The sequence below is a fragment of the Rhopalosiphum padi genome, chromosome 2 (genome assembly GCF_020882245.1).
Source record: "Rhopalosiphum padi isolate XX-2018 chromosome 2, ASM2088224v1, whole genome shotgun sequence".
Taxonomy (NCBI): Eukaryota; Metazoa; Arthropoda; class Insecta; order Hemiptera; family Aphididae; genus Rhopalosiphum; species Rhopalosiphum padi.
Window position 1 is genome coordinate 16566228 of NC_083598.1, and position 18355 is coordinate 16584582.

At 27.0% G+C, this 18355-nt stretch overlaps 2 protein-coding genes across 2 annotated transcripts; both read left to right on the plus strand.

The window, feature by feature from the left end:
- Window positions 1-1649: 1649 nt before the first annotated feature.
- LOC132922700 (nose resistant to fluoxetine protein 6-like) lies at window positions 1650-14962 on the plus strand. The gene is made up of 12 exons (XM_060986349.1): window positions 1650-2173; window positions 9222-9442; window positions 9873-10090; window positions 10303-10397; window positions 10486-10679; window positions 11003-11172; window positions 12191-12359; window positions 12533-12726; window positions 13051-13192; window positions 13283-13472; window positions 14441-14583; window positions 14694-14962. Exons 1-12 carry the CDS (start codon window positions 1894-1896, stop codon window positions 14805-14807), a joined length of 2130 nt encoding a protein of 709 aa, XP_060842332.1. The 5' UTR covers window positions 1650-1893; the 3' UTR covers window positions 14808-14962.
- Window positions 14963-15760: 798 nt separating this feature from the next.
- On the plus strand, window positions 15761-17322 carry LOC132920045 (uncharacterized). Its single transcript, XM_060982082.1, has one exon. The coding sequence runs from the start codon at window positions 15840-15842 to the stop codon at window positions 16572-16574; it is 735 nt and encodes a 244-aa protein (XP_060838065.1). The 5' UTR covers window positions 15761-15839; the 3' UTR covers window positions 16575-17322.
- Window positions 17323-18355: the final 1033 nt, after the last annotated feature.

The window sequence follows — 18355 nt, forward strand, 5'->3', positions numbered from 1 at the left end:
CTATAGAAACAAAATTTAAATTTAACAAAATCAAATATCAATAACAGTATGCAATTATGCCCAATAACTATACTTATAGTTAATAATTAAAAAAAATTCTTTTGATTAATTTTAGCATAAATAATATTATAAAAATAATAATTATTGAACTCAAGGACATGAAATGGTAAATTTAAAGCATATAATGTTAATATACGCTTTATAACGTTTATCTTGATAATTATAAAATATTTATGAAGAAAAGTATTATTTTATGTGAAAAAAGTTTTATTTTTATAATTAAATTAAAAATAATAATTTTTTATTGGTGAAGATGAGAGTTAAAAGTAAAAAAAGAGTGGGCAAGTGGGTATCGCTCTGCTGTATAGTAGAGATGTAAATTATAGGTCAGTAGATAAGTCCCTATAATGGATGTGTTAAATTTGAATGCAATGACAGATATCATTGTATACGAAAAACATTTTTGAACGGAGATGATTCGTCAGTCTAGGATAATTAGTAGTATATATTATATTATTAGTTATATTTAAATTTTAATATATCGTTATTTCACGCGATTTTGTAAAAATTAAATTTCATACACTCATAACATTTTTTCTATATTAACACTAGAATTTTTTTTACAGTACCTCGAAGAAAAAGTTATGGAATACCTTGTATTGGGATTTTTAACCTTAGGTATAAATCTTAAAAATGTTATGAATTTTCAACTTCAAAATTCCTTGCAAATTTCAAAAAAAAAATCGATTTTGTCAAAAATTAGTTATGCGTAGAAATTCCCGTTATTCCGTTACTTTTTTAGGATTTTTCTTGACGCTTTTGAAAACTACTGAAAGTTTTTTACTTTTGATCCTCCAATAAAGTACTAACTAGATTCATGTTCCTTTTCAAAACGGGGCTGAAGTCAAAAATCAAAGCACTATTACTACTCCATAACGCTATGACACACAAAAATAAGATAAATAAAAAATCACACATCGTGTAAAATCAATACATTCATCACTCCGTTTAAAATCTAAAATTATGCTCAGAGTTAGCAAATAGTTGTTAGTTTAAAACAATTTTCATTTCTATTTGTAAAATTTGTAAGTAAAATAATAGTAGTATCAAACATTTTTGAATAGTTATGCCAAATTTACGAAGTCTTTAAATGACTCAGAAATCCAAATCACTAACCAGTATTAATACATGCCCCTATATTGATAGAAAAATTTTAGAGACTGTAATTGACTAATAATAAAATTAATAATAAAAATAATATAAATTAAATTTTTTGAATATTTACAAGTATTAGGTGTGTAAAATATTCTGTATTTTTTTTTTGTAAATTATGATAATTCAATGTATAATATATTATTATAATTAATTTAACAAAAATAATTTAAAACATAATGAGTTCTGATAATTATTAGTTATAATGTTCCTGAAGCGTATTAAAATTATGGTCAATATTTTTACAACTACTATTATAGGCAATAAAAATTAATATTCTAATTTTTACATTACTGTAATAATACAAATAAATGCATAATATGTATTTCCTTGCTACGATACGATAAATATTATTATTTCCGTTATTGGCAAGGTTGTACCACCGCGTGACATTATCATCATATACTGGGGGATACTATAACTATCTCGCACTTGAACGCTAGATGCCGACGACGCACATCAAAGTTTCCTCCGATATACCTTAAAACCCAAATCTTATATTTTATCAAACGAACTGAAACAATATGAATGCGAACAGTTTTAACGCGAATTAACGCCACGACACTCGCACGTGAATAATAATAGACATTATACCGCATGTGTACAAATTCATCGGAACCAAATATTTTTGTTCTACCGATCTTTAAATCTCTTGTAGATATATAAGTAAACGGCTTTGAAATGTCGTTTTACCCGTTCACGGCAGTTGTATTAGTACTTTTCGCTTTGCTGTCAACCGAGTACTCCAATGGCCAAGTTGCATCCAATAACGAGTCCTCTGTGGCATTAAAAATTGTAGCTAGAACTCCGAATGCCGGTATTCCTGGATCATGGATCTCTGATCTGTTTTACCAGGCATTAGCAAATTTCACTGTGCGACATGTAGGGAGCACTGAATGTCGCAAGCAATCCGAGATTTACGACAATAGCTTACGGAATTACACCAGCTGGGCTGTTAGAAGTGAGTATTTCATAATATTATACTATTATTATATATATTATATTATATTATCCGTTATATTATGCGTGGTCGACCATAACGATTATTAAACATTTACGAATGTTGATATACTTTACATGATGCGTAATACGTTACTGCTTATTATAGTACCTATTTCATAGCATAGTACATCTTACTTATATATAGTAGACACTAGACACAGGGCCGTATTAGCGCATAGGTACTGTGTCTAGGGCCTACGAACATTTTTGGGTCGTACAAAAATAAAATTTGTAGCTACTATTTTTTTTTTGTTACAATTATTTTGTTTTATACTTAAATACGAGGGATTTTTATAGTTATTAACAATTTTATTTTCTATAATTTGAAGACTGAGTAAAATTAATTGTTTTTAAGATTTGTTAAAATTATTATCATATAAAAGTTAAGATTTTATTTTTTTTGTTTTTAAAAGATTAACACCGAAATTCAACACTTCCTCTTCTAAACAGAAGGTTTTATACGCATTTAAATACTGGACACCGCAGGGCCGTATAAGCGCATAGGAATTAAAAGCACTGTGCCCTTTTTTGGGGGGGGGGTCCAACATTTTTTTTAAATATAAATACTAAAAATGTATAGTCAAAACGTATAGTTAACTTTATTCACTACTATAAAAAGTTTCTATTTTTAAAAAATTCTTGTAGGGGGGGGTCCGGATCCCTGGATTCTCCACCAGTTATACGGCTTTAATCTTTAATATTAATCTTTATTTACGGAATATAATTCCAATTACAATTTAAATATAACAGTGTGGTATAGAAAAACAGTGTAAATATAACGTAACAATTACAATATTTGACATATAAATTTATAACTAACAGTTAAAAATAAAATTTTAAAGTATAAAAAAACTAGCAAAAAAATGTTCTTTTTACTTTATCCAGACTTATTACTTATTACTTTATTAGGATATAGGACTAAAAATTATGGTAGTTGTTGTGGTTAGAATTTTTATTTTTTTTTTTATATATTATTAAGTGCAAATCCTTGTTTATTTTATTTATTTATACATATAGATAGAAGTGAATTTTTATAAAATATATCAACTATTTATAATTTGATTTATTCTTTTTTAGCCATTATACTATTTTCTTTGGTCTGTTTCAATATTTGGTTTCTATTTTTATAATAAGTTTTGAGTATTAAGCAGTAAAGAATACATTACACATATGATTTTGAACACAATATATTAATAAGACAGGATAATATGTGCTTAAATAAGTAGTCTGTTTCCTCAAAAGTAATAAACTACCATGGTATACATAATTTTTTTTAGATTTTTGAAAATATACAAGGGAGGCATAAAATAGAAAAAAGTTGAGAACCACTGATATAAATGTTTGTGGTACAAAAATAACTATTAGCTTTTATAAATATGTTAATTACTTTAACTTTCATGAGCTGATAAGTAATAACAATATAAAAAATGTTTACATTTAAATTCCTAGTAGGAACATGTATTATATTGTGTTTGTTTTTATAATTGTATCTGATATTTCACGTACTCTCGTATATGAAATTAATCCTTTTATACCCTTACCCAAATTCTTTAAGGTCCATTTTTATAAAATAAAACCCACATTTTATTTGTTTTATCAAATGTTAGCTATAGTAGGTGGGTATTATTACTCCCGTGCTGTTTTATAGGTTTATGAAACAGTTTAGTATATCTGGAACCAAAAACGGAAAAAACAGTTCATTTTTAATTACCATTATATCTATAAAGACAGTTTCCAACGAACAAAAAAAAGCGCACAATAAAAAATAGTAGGTATCATCATGTCACTCAATTTCAGTCTTGCGTGAAATACATCAAATACCGGCTGTGCCGCCACGTTGCTCGACACTGAAATGGATCACTTCCCGCCCTTGTCACACAATTTATGTTTTCTTTAATGTATAAATTTAGTATGTACATTGTTCAGTATTTTATCAATTCTTCCTATTATTATTTTTTTTTTTGGTGGGGAGGGAGTGACAGGGGCGCCGGAACGATTTTTTGCTGTGGGGGAAAAATATTTCAAGCTTTATTCTAGAGGGCATAGGAGTTAAAATAGGGGTGTTTATTTTTTGGTGCTTCATCTCCACTACCTACCCAATTTTTACAGCACCTATGCCAAGGAAATGTGTACATAGGTATAATTACATTTTTTTCTTACAAATATTTATTAAACAAATTCAAATCATGTAGGTATAAAAATTGTAGGCAAAACAAAATTTATTTTTCTGGAATGAGAAATAATAAATAATTTAAGTTCATATTATGTATTTTTCTGTCAATTAATATGATATTCAGTATTTTAAATTACTAACAGTCAACAGATATAATATATTACTTGCTGAACAAAATTATAGAATAATATTTAGGAATTGTGGGCTAAATGTAAATATAAACAGGCCATGAAGTCGTGAGGGCTCTGCCCCTACAGTATTTATTTTGTGGGGAAATTGCCCCCACTACTCCCATTGTTCCGGCGCCCCTGAGGGGTGATTATATTTAACTGCATCCTATTATTATCAAACTTGGCTTCAGTCGAACCTTGTTCAAAGTATAAAAAACGTATGCATTTCCATATTTTTGTATGGTATTATATAGCTAATTGATGAATATACTATATACATATGATGTCAAGCTTCAAAGTTGTTTGAGTTTGAATTTGTTGCTTTATTTATTTTTCTTACAGCGATAAACTAAAATGCGTTTGCATAATATACGAATTATTTTGTTCGATTCGACAAGTTTAGAGAAACAACGTGGCTGTTGACTATTTTAAAATCGGGTAAAATGTCGGCTTATTGTTTCCGTTCACTTTCATCCACCTTCCCAGTTTATTGTTGAGATTTAAATATTACGAAGTTTTTTCTATACTATCAGTCTTCGACAAACTGTGCTCATTAATTGATCGGATTCTTAACATAGTACGTCTATGCAATATTAGAGAATAGCTTATAAGATAATATTAAAATTACCTATTGTACAAAATGTACGTGAGATAATAAACTAATTTATAATTAATGAAATTATATTATTATATTATTATTATTATTATTATTATATTTTTTGTTTGGTTCTTTAATTATTTTAAAAAGTACTCATAATTTCACAGTTTTCATTTCTCGATAGTACCAACAGGATATAATTTGCTATTTAAAATAACCTCCTAGTAGAAAATCGAAACATTTTTGCTACAATAAATCGTGTACATAGATATAAAACACACATCATTATAAAAATAAAATAAATATATTCATCGCTTCGTTCAGAATTAAAAAATATATAAATCATCATATTTTTTTTATTGAATAATTATTGCGAACAACAGGGCAGTTTAATTATAAATTATTAGGTTGTCTTTTTATCTTTTCAATGTTTTTTCCGAAAGAAAATAAAACACTGCAGATAATTTTCCACAAGTTATAAATAACAAGTGTTCAAAATAAAATCTAAGAATATAAAATAAAATAAAATATTTTTATCGTTAGTGAATGAAATACAATGTCATGCAAGATGCAATAGCATAAAATTAAAAATTATGCAGTTTATGATACAATCATGATATATTATAATATATTTATATATTATATGTATATAGAAATAGGTATATCAAATGTTAATAGTAGCAAATTGTAACCGTATTGTGATAAAATAAAAATTTAAATATGACATTGAAATGTTGGTAAGAATATTTTATTTCTCCAAGATAATGAAACAAAATAATATGCATTATGGTAGTGGGTAGTAGGTATCATATGCCTATATTATTATTGATGCATGTTTACTGAATAAGTTTATAATAAACAAAACAAGTTTAATAATATAAAATAATATAAAAATGAATTGAATAATTATTATTTCGTATAATACTATTTTAATCGATGTAAACAATTATAATTATGTTAATTATATAATATATTCAAACAATATTTACTGTTAGCAAAACAAATAATACCATTAAGTTCCAAAAATAATTATTATGTAAATGATATATATTAATTACCCGGAAGAGAACTTAGGTTTTGACTTTTTGAGTATAATAAATTAACTAAATATTGTAAATGGTAATTACTAATTTCTAATCATCTAACTTCTAAGAATTATTATTTAATTAATATGCACTGCGGATATATAATAAAGTATGTGCGTGTATCCGTCAATAGTTCCTTGGTTCATGAATCATGTAAATTCGTCGATCGACATTCAAGATCAAAGATTCTATTGATTGGTGGGGGCATATCGCAGATAATAAGTATAAATCAATGGATATTATATTATATTTGACACATTATGACTAACCTATAAATTAATACTTTCAACTGATGATTTTCTATGATAGTAAAGTATCTACTAAAGAAAAAATCTTTCATTACAAAAATATAATTTATAAAATGAATGGATACTACAAAAATATTTATTCTTATCTATACAGCATAACATTTTGCGCTCACGAAATAAAATCTATAGGAAATAGCCTACGGAGCTACGATATTATAAATCTGGGAAAAAATTTATTTTTATTTATTAAATAATATATAAAATGTACTATTGATTACAAAAAACTATAACACTTTTTTATTCTAACATTCATAACAATTATGGTATACCTAGTTCTATAATAATTAAGTTATGAACCCCTGTGAAATTTACAGAATTTGAGATTAAAATAACAGAGTCTATAAACACGCTGAACCTAAACAGTAATAATAACTTGTGTCAACTGTCACTCAAAAATTAGATGTTTCAGAAGAAAAAAATGTAAATGTATAATAAATTGTATAATATGTTCCCTAGCTGGAATATACGAGATATTTCAATATAACTTTATAATTAACAACATTTTTTACAATGATACAATTTATTTAATATATACAATACCAAAAAATGATTATTAATATTATTAAAATACTATTGGACGAGATTATTACACGTTGTGTCATACTGTCATGAATATACCTAATAGTTATTAGAAGTCTGGCCATGTGAAACATTGCCCCGTCACTCTCACTCTCGCGAATTATATTATAATCGACACTAGATACTGCTCGAGACAAAACCATAATAATTAAATACATATAGATACGTTTCTAACAATTGAAGTATTAAGTAACAATACGCATTACACACGATATCAACCAAAATCTATGAAGACTGTATTATACATTATGCGGAACTAAAATTATATGATCATGTATAATACATTGTCATATTAATATATTATACATAAACATCATAGTGTATTATAATTATTATTTAAACGGTATAAGTATTAATTGTATGTATAATATTTATATTATAAATTATAATATTTTAATCTTAATTAGGTTTATTAAGAGCGCTATGTTTTTAATTTTACTACCAAATTAGTACCAATGCGCCATCGAATTAATATTTAATATATACAATATTATTTAGTAGGTATTGCGTGCTGCATATAATAAGCACGTTAATTAGACTTTTTCGTATTCTTCTGTTATTTTTATTTGAATGCGTCTTATTAGAAATTGGTCCGACTTCATTTTACAATATTAACTCTACTGAGTCTCTTGTTTGGGAGGGGGTCTATGAGTTAAATCTATAATCTACAATATATATGAATTTAAATTCATTTTCATTAAATTAACACTAATAAAGTATATTGTGAATTACTATCAAATACAAAAAAAATAATTACTATAATTAATATATTATAATACTACATATTATTATATTATCATAATTCATAATGCTATACTGGAAATTTGTGAAATTGGTATTCAGCCAATGTGTAATACAATTAATTAAATTCAAAATTTTTTCATGGTAACATGTTCTCTATTTTAATTATTCCTACAATTTCGTATTGCATTCTATTATTCGTTTTATTGTTAAAAGTTCTTATAAAACATTTTTTACAAGCCATATGTTAACTTTGTGAGTAAAGTAGTTAAGTAATCAATAAATTATTGTGATTGTAAACCCGTTTTTAATTGTAAGCAGAAATCTCTTATAGGTTGACTGCGCGTTAATAAATCCTTATATGCCATATGGGCAATTCTTAATATAATTTTGATTAATTATTGCAGTATCTTCAAAACATTTTTCTAAGTTTCGACAGTCAATGATTGAATAAAATAAGTTCAGTGATAACTTCATACTTATTTTACGGAATTTTCTGTTATTAAGAATATTGCTTAATTCTCTAAACACATAAAACATTTTCCTAACTTTAACTGAAACAATATTTATTTATTCCACCCAACGCATGTTGCTACACATTTCTTTACCTACCTAAATATTTTATATATATATTTATTCATCATAATTTTTATATTTGATAAATTAACTTTTCCTCTTCTTAATTATGTTTTAATTTTAAAATTGTATTTGTATTAACGTCGAATATTTTAGTTGAAGAAATCTCATTTTTTCATACTAAAAGAAAAATTAATTCATAATTTTGTTTTTAATTTTAATCCTGTTAACTAAATTAAATAATAAATTGCTGAATTAAAAATTAAAACTATTAAAAATAATAAGATAAGTTGTAAGTTAAATTTATAATGGCACAATTTGAAACTTAATAATTATACTTATTGGTATAAATGGTAATATGATTATAGCATAATATATACAATTTTAAATATAGTATTTATTTTAAATTTTAGGTAAATTAATCATATTTATCTCCATTATTTTATTATAATTTATACACCTATCTTTAAATGCACATACGAATTTAAACACGTTAAATAAAATAATAACTAATAAGGTATAGAATCAATGGTCAAATTACTACACCAGCTGAAAATATTATGTATCCGTTTGACCTTTGATATACCACAATAAAAAACTTTGAAAATAATTTGAATTTTATTATAATTTTACATATTATAAACATTAAACACAATAATATAATATTAATTGTATACCTAAAAGATGTATCGAATAGTTTGTTTCAAATATTAAAAATAAAGTGTTTGCTTATTATTTACATAATCTTTACTTATATAATAAAACATTTATTTTCAGTGTCAGAATCTTGGAACCGGTATCCCGTTGGCATATTAGCGGGTAATAAATATCAAATGGGAGTCTATGATGAATGTGTTGATGTGCATCATCCAATAAGAGGCCAGTATTGTCTGTCTGAAATAAAATTACTTCCACTGATGGAAAAAGATTATAGTTTTAATAGAACGGAAAATTTAGATGATTTTGGAAACAACCATGCATGGAAAACAATTCTTGGGGTATGTTAAAATAGGTACTTAAATGTTTTTAAAAAATATTGAGTATCAGTCAAAATAAACATTTTATACTTACGATTAATATTAAAAGCAATAAGCCTTAAACAAAATGTAAATTAATTATTATAATACTAATATTATATAATATAATATTACATTTTATTTTAATGATATAATTTTTAAGAATAAATAACAATTTTTTATACTTAATTGATTTAAAGTTATATCAAACACTAATTTACATTAAATAGTAATTCTGTACGCGTAACTTATTGCATATCTGTAATGTTATTGTAAAATCTACACCTAATTATTATTTAGATTCCGCTAAATAAATAAAATTAGATAAATATTCAATAAAAGAAAATACCTGCTGTAGTAAAACAATATAAGTAACATTAAGAATAAATTGTTTATAACTTTATTGTTTTAGTGGGTTGATTATCCTGATCAAGTTCAAAGAAATAATTTAAACTTGGGAATTTGCATTCCAAATTCTTGTTCAGCATCAGATCTTCAAAAATCATTACAAAACGAATTAGATAAGGTGTTTTTATCGGAACAATTCAAAGCAGTTGTTAATGTGAATCCGCTATTGTGCACTGTTAGTGGAGACATGTATCCTTACAATACAGCATATTATATAACTAAGTAATACATTTTTTTATTGTTGTTATATTAAGTATTTTAGCTTAATTCGCATGTCTAAAAATTACATTAAAATATTAAACTTAATTAATAAATAATAAAAGCTTATATAGTTATATGTCCAGTTTATAAACTTTATATAAACAAAAATTACTCACAAAAAAAAGCTTAGAAGTTATAAAAATATAAGAAATTAATTTTTTTTATTTTCTTAGCATTATTTTTGGAGTGATTTTTTTAATTTGTGGCGTGGCAACAACTCATCATTATATAGCATTATCTCGCCAACAAAAAAAGAGTGATGGCGAAAGTAAGTAACATACAAATGTGATTTTTTCAAATAACAAATATTTAACATGCATTTAACGTATTTCATGTTTTTTTTTTTTAATTTATAGAAGAAGTTCCAAAATCATGTATCTACATATTTTCTTTTATTGAATCGGGAAAAATATTATTGAAATACGATAAAGAAAACGAATTTAATATACTGAATGGTTGGAAAGCGATTATGATGTCACTAATTTTAATGGGTCACAGATTTATGTATTTAGTTGGAAATCCAATAAGTAATCCTAAATTCGTAGAGTATGTAAGTTGAGACATTATTTATATTATTTTTATTTAATAAAATAAAATTAGAGGAGGATCAGTTAAATAACAATTTTAAAATCATGATGGAACATTTCATATTTTAAATAATAATTCTAAGTGAAGCTTAAATTACAATCAAATGTTGAAAAAAGATTGTTTTTATTATTTTCTTTACAGTACTTACATTTTGCTTGAAAATTAATCTAACCTGTGTTTAAAACTTACTTTAATCTATATTTTAATACAAATTTCCAAAGTGTTTTTTGAAAATATTTGTAAAAATGAAATAGTACATAATTACTAAGTCATGTATAATTTCAGATGTACCTCCATGGACGCGATATTTATTTGACTAGTATGAACTTAACTGACCCGTTTTTTTTCATAACTGGTTTTTTAATATACACGTCAATAGTACCGATATTTAAAAAGTTAAAAAAGGAATCAGTTTGGGTAAAACTTACAACACCAATCATCTACAGAATAATCAGGTAAAATCCACAATATCAATAACAAAAAAAAAAAATTATTAATAATAAAAGACTGTACTTAAATTAAACATTTGACGTACTTAAGAGTAAAGAATATAATAATATACTATGAATAAAAAAAAACGTATATTAGTTTTATGGGTATTGTCCAATGCTTAGATAACTACGGCTTTTGACTAATTATATTTCAGACTTAAGTCACTAATACAAGTGAATAATCTTAATACTTACCAAAAACTTAACATTATATATATATATATTATACAACCAATGAACCACTTACTATAGTTAGCTTAAGACCAAATCAACGTCCGTAAAATTAAAATAACAAGCATAATGTATAGTGCTTGTGTTGTGATTTATATTTTATATATTATATTCATCATAATTACAATTCAGAAGTTGATGACATGTATTTTTTCTCGTTTTACAGAAAAATGATTTTTAACTAAAAATGCGTTTCAGTTCACGCTGCTTACAGTTATATACGAATATAAATAATTATTAAAAAAAAATATTTGTCGCATTTATTGAATTTATACATTTTATGGTATTTTTTTGAAATTTAATGTTTTTTTTTACTTTTAAGTATTTTTAATCAATTTCTTATAATTGAAAAAATAATCATGATTTTATTTTTCATTCATGTTAATGTGCACATTTAAAAAATATACATTATACTTTTAATTATCAGTGTATAAAATTTATACACTGACAATGATGCTATTTTAATTATGAACCACACGATAGTTGCAATATATTGTTAATATTTTTGGTATCATAAATCCAAAATGATGCCATTAACCAAAATCCGTGGTTAAATTAAACATTATCCCAATATTGGACATATTCCATAACATATATCTATGTAATAGAATGCTTTTGAGTTATTAATACGTCAAATATTAATAGTCCTGATGCAACGAGTCTAATACGCATTTCCGTCAGCAACGCAACTGCTTTTATATAGGTACACCTAGACACCTAGTCATTAATATATATTCTAAAATCGTTTTAGAATATTACCGGCTTATTGTACGATGATGGCAATCACTGCTCACATCGTACCCCACCTTGGAGACGGCCCACTGTGGCCTTATAAAACTTGGGACGAAGCTGAAATATGTAAAAATTATTGGTGGACCAATATGTTGTTCATAAGTAATTTAATTGATTCTAAGTATGAAGTAAGAATTTAAAAACATTTTATTATTTTATTTTAATATAATAATGTATCTTAAATGAACATATAGGAACCATTTTTTTTTAAGAATATAAATAATAATTATAAGAATTTGGGTACTTAATGTAAAATTTTTAAAAGTTTAATTTTTCTAATTGTTATTACTATCTATTGCAGTGTCTCATAGTCAGTTGGTACATATCGTGTGATGTTCAATTTTGCATACTTGGAGTTATTATTGTTTACATTTACACAAAGAACGTCAAATTTGGGATTGGATTAATCATTGCAATGCTTGGTGTGTCGATATCTGTGCCATTTATAATCACAATTTTTACAAAAAAGGAGGGAATAATTAAAATACTTCTTCCGTGAGTTAAATGTATAATGATACTAAAATTAGTATTTAAATTACTAATGGAGTAATGACTAATCTATAATTTTATAATCATTTTGAGTACCTAATACACTGTTACAAGTCTCTTATAAACTTAGTATTGTGCTTATCAAAAAATTAATAAAAAAATTATAATAACATTAATTTCGTTTGTTAAATATAAGGAATGCTTAGTGTTTACTCTTTTAGCGTCATTTAAAATTAAACATTTTAATAATTAAAGGACGAAATATAGTTAAAGAATAATTTATTATAATTAAATTCTAATAACACTCTTTAAATTTAAAACTATTTTCAGATTCTTAGAAAACACAAGATATTCTGAAACATTTAATGAGTCATACAGAGCAAGTTACATGCGAGCTTTTCCATTTTTTACTGGTATTGCAATTGGTGTAATCATTGATAAATTAAAGGAAAACAAAGTTAAATTTTCACAAGTATGTATCTACGTATATTATTTAACAATTTATTTTTGAATTGAAAGTTGAAACACTTGAAACTACAAATATAAATTTTTGATATTTTAGATGACTGTCTACGTTGGGACGTTCACTATTGCCGTGATTTGTTTATGGGTTCAGTTTTATGGGGCTATATTTTATAAGAGAGATAGACCTTATTATCTATTAGAACAAGCTCTATATTCAACTTTAAATCATTGTACATGGGTAATATTATTTGCATGGATATTTACTTGTCACTTCACGAGTGGTTATGGTAAGTTAAACTTTAGTTACACAAATCTTAGTAAGATAGTTTGATGTTTGATAGTCTTATATAGTCTTTATATTTTGAGTGATATAACTTATAACTATAATTTAATAAATTCATGTATGAACATTGAACTTATACAATATAATATTTTATCAGATTTTTCGCATTGCATTTGTTATTTTGTTTTGAATCTTCAGAGTTTAAAATTTTGTTTAAATACGAATGATAATTAAATACACTTAATTTTTTGATACTCTCTTCTATTATCTCGAATATCACCCGACGTTATCGTCTAAAGTTTAGACTAAACTATTCAACATTATTTTTTCTCTTTGAAAATATTACTCTCATAAATTTCAACAATTAAATTTTGTACCCTGATTTAGTGATTTGTAAACGTACGTTCTTCTACCCCTCTCTTTTCCCATACTTTCAAAATAATGCAATATTTTATGCAAATAATTAGCATACAATTGGCACGAATTTGCACAACTATTTTTGCAATTTTCACATTTTTAAATTTTGCAGAAAAACAAAAATTTACCGTTGACATTAAAAACGTGCAAACTGCGATAATATTTGTGTAAATACATGCTAATTATTTGCATAAAAAAATTGCAATATTTTAAAAGTATAAGGAGTACAGTGAAATGTACGTGATTTGTATTCTAATTTTTTGCTATAACTATACGTACTTACTTCTCACGCATATTAAATATTCCTATTCACTAGGTACTACTGTGCCATTATACATATCCAATATCCAATTGTTTTTCATAAAATGTATTGGGTGTCATTTTTATAAGTCCAATAATATAATATTAATAATATATAAATACCTAATATAATAGAATGCAACCAAATATTAACAAGAGTACACTAGTACAGGACTCTGATAGTCATTATAGTCGAAATAATGAAAAGTACACGAAATTTTTGTTTTTTTATCATAAATTATTTACTGCTTACAGGTCTACTAACAAAATTCCTAAATAATAGATTTATTGTGCCAATGGGAAGACTTTCATATTCCGTTTTCTTAGTCAACCTTACTATTATGATGATATCACAGAGTCGACTAAGAACACCAAATTATCTTTCAAAACGAACTGTGGTAAGACTCATTATTCGAATATTAGTAAATATAATCAACACACCTGTCAAAATTAATAAGATTTAAAATAATTAACATCTAATTCCAAAATGTTAATTACATTTTTTCAGTTGGATGCCTGGTTGTATGATGCGTTGAAAAGTTATTTGATGGGTATAATATTATTCATGGTTATTGAAGCGCCAATAGGAAGTTTGGCTAATAAATTGATTAAACGAAAGTAAATCATATTTTTATGTACTTATGATAAATTTTTGTGGTTTGTTCAAATATTAAAAAATCCCCAAAGAGTGTATTTATTACTATTTTTACTATTTATTGTATTCTATACCTAATTATTTTTAATTGTTTTTGAAAAATAAACTTATATTTATATTTATTTTGTTTTTATATATATATATAACCGATTTATGGGTTTAGCACGACCGCAATTAATTAAATAAATAAATAAAAATATGAATTGAATATACCACAGTTTTAGGGTTCCTTTATAATTACACAAAACTATAATATATAATAATGTATACGTTTATAAAAATTGAATTTATCATTTCTGACGTATTTTAAAATTTTTCTTAGCCAATCTTATATTTTCCTATAGTTTATTTACCAAAATATTTTTTGTTAAGAAAAATTGTATAAAATGTGTACTATTTTTATGGCATTGTAGCTATAAACTAAGGAGGATGAGAAGAGGAAATTGGCCTACCGCTGTCCCATTGCAGTGATATTGATAGTAGGTAACCTAGAAGCATAATAACTAGATTTTTCGAAAGGAAGGTATCACCATTAATTAAATGTTTATTTAAATATACGTAAAATAATATCATATTAAATGCATATTATATCATGTAACACGCGATACGGCAATAATAACATCCTTCGCTAACAACGATTTATACGCTTCTGCGGCGTGTTTACTATATTTTCCTTAATTCTAATTATTATAATACCATCATGTGTCAATCGCGGCGCATTTGTCGCCCTTGTGATCAACTATTCGGAACACCCTGCGGAATACATCAACACACGCGTAGACAAACACATTGTAATAGTAGTTAAGACTGTATGGAATAATTAACAAGCGGCCGCCGCGTTTTGCCTTGAAATACAATAACAATATTTAATTCATGCGCACGGGCGGAATCGTGAGCGCACTTTAATCGAAAACTAAGCTCCGCGGCCTTCGTGTCATCGCCGACACTCGTCGTCAATCGTTCCCCGCGGCACTGTATATACGGTCGGCAACTCACGAGATGATCGCGTGCAGAAAATCCGGCGGCGGCGACGACGACGACGGTACACCGAAGTCGAGAAGCGGCTGCGCACGGCGAGCGCGACAGGCAGACTGGACAGTGTTGGTGCACGGCCTGTGCGCCGCCATAATCGCTCTGACCACGCTCCGGATCCTGCCGGCGTTGGCCGCGTGTCTGGTCAGCGTGTGCTTCCTGCAGTCGCCGGTGCTCAGAACGCTGTCGCGCGGACTGTTCCGATTCCTCGGACTGCGAGGCGGCCACAGATCAGCCAAACCGAATGCCGGTAATAGTGGAACCCGTCACGGCGGCCGACGAAGGAGTCCGCTTGCGCCGCAGGCTCCGTCGACAAGCGGCGACGGAGTTCCGCCGCCCGCTCCTCTGTCGACAAACGGCGACGAAGTTCCGCCGCCCACTCATCCGTCGACAAGCGGCGGTGACGTTCTGCCGAGGTCACCGTCAACGAACTCTTCGCCGGTCGTCAAACGTAGTCTGCGATTGCTGATGCCAGTGATGCGAGGCATCCAACGATCCATCGTTATTCGCCCGAAACGTTCGAGGCGGTCGTCGCTTAGGCGTTGTCGCGACAACGTGAGCAAAGCGACCGTCACCACCGTCACCGCTTGCGACAACATCATCACGAAGACCGTCGAGACGGTTTCGAGTTATCGGGCCGACAACGATGCCGCTCATCACTGTGGCCAGTACCTGCAATGCGCCACCAAAGAACACCGATGATATGTATAGTTATTATAGCGCGTATATATTATAATATAAATAGATTTAAACTATTCTGTGGTAATTTATATATGCGTAGATCGGGTATACTCGATAGTCCATACGTTTGACGGGCTTTCGATTTAAAAGCCACTGCGGTGACATTTTTTCATTTATTATTATGGCGAGTTTCGTAAACAATCTCTAGGCACTGAATAAACCGATTATCGCGTTTATAATGTTTATGTGTTATGCAGTCGTCGTTATAGTTAATCCGCATAAAAAAAAAAAAGGTCGAGCTTACAGTAACGCGTATGTCGTCTGTCGTGCCGCGTCCAAAAGTCTAGCTCAACACGACTAAGCAATCGGCATATACGATAAAAGCCGCATGGCACAACAGACGGCGTAGCTGTGTGAACCCTGCAGCTTAACCGAACGCGCGTTATATATAGTGTTTAGGTTTATATTATGTATTTTAAATTTAAGGAACTTGACTTATAGTGCGCGTACATTATTTTAATGTGAACGTTTTATATTTGGTGGTATTTTTTATATTAGAATATTAGAATTTCATTTTTAATTCCCGCCAAATAGGTAAATGCACATAAAAACAAGACCATTTACATGCATTAGCTATTTATTGTTATGTATATTATTATATATTATATTATGTTATTAATTTATTATACTAATATTCAAATAACAATATTACATTATTATAAATGTGTGATTAAAAAAGTGATGAAGAAATACAACTTTTTTGTTTATATTTTATTATTTTAGTCATTTTAGATCTTGTATTATACGTGTATTCAAATTTGTGATACACGATTTCACCGTGTATTATTGCATATAGTATAATTAATTTTTAGTAAATTAAAAATACTTTATTTTAAAAGATACACACATAAGCGATTACATAAACGATTTGGAAGAAAAAACAATCGAAATTTTTTTAACAAGTTATATTATTATTTATTACCAATGACTTATAGGACAAAAACATTTTTAAGTTATTTTTTTTTTTTGTATTTTTACACTATCTTATTGATAAAATAATTCTATATCAGTTTTTAAGTAAGTGGAGCCGATGTTTAATTTATAAGGTATACACTTGGAGGAAGGGAGTTGACATTTTAAATCTACCCTTAAAGTTTGGTAAAAATCGCCAAGGTAATTGGGAAATATAACAATATAATGTACTCGTGATTTGTTTTCATTTAAATTCTCATCACTCAATTGGTAAAAAAAATAGTGAAAAATGTCCTAAAACTCTAATGAATGACCTAAAACGAAAAAAAATACCAATACCTGCTACTTACAGCCAAAAAGGCAAAAATAAAAAAATTCATAATCGATTTAAATTCTGAGAATACATGACTATGACCTATGTAAATGGATTGTAAAAAATTAAACAATTTAAAAAAATACAACTAGTATATTGAACCCAATTTTAAAATATATTATATTTATTGTATACGACTATTTAATTTGGTAGTACATTTATTTTTACGCATTACATTTATAGACGCACTATATTACATTATAATTGTATATTGATTTATTTTGTAATATTTACAGAAGTACTACCTAAACATTTATCATAAAAAAATTGCATATAATATAATAATATATATATATATATATAATTGTATATAGTATAAGGATAAATTATTATAAATACCAATCTAACATCATCAGATTTTTTTTCTTATTAAAATCACGAAATGTACTAGTTTTTAATTTTAAAAATTGTAAATTCTTAAACTGTTAATTTTTAATTAATTAAAAAAAAATACCAA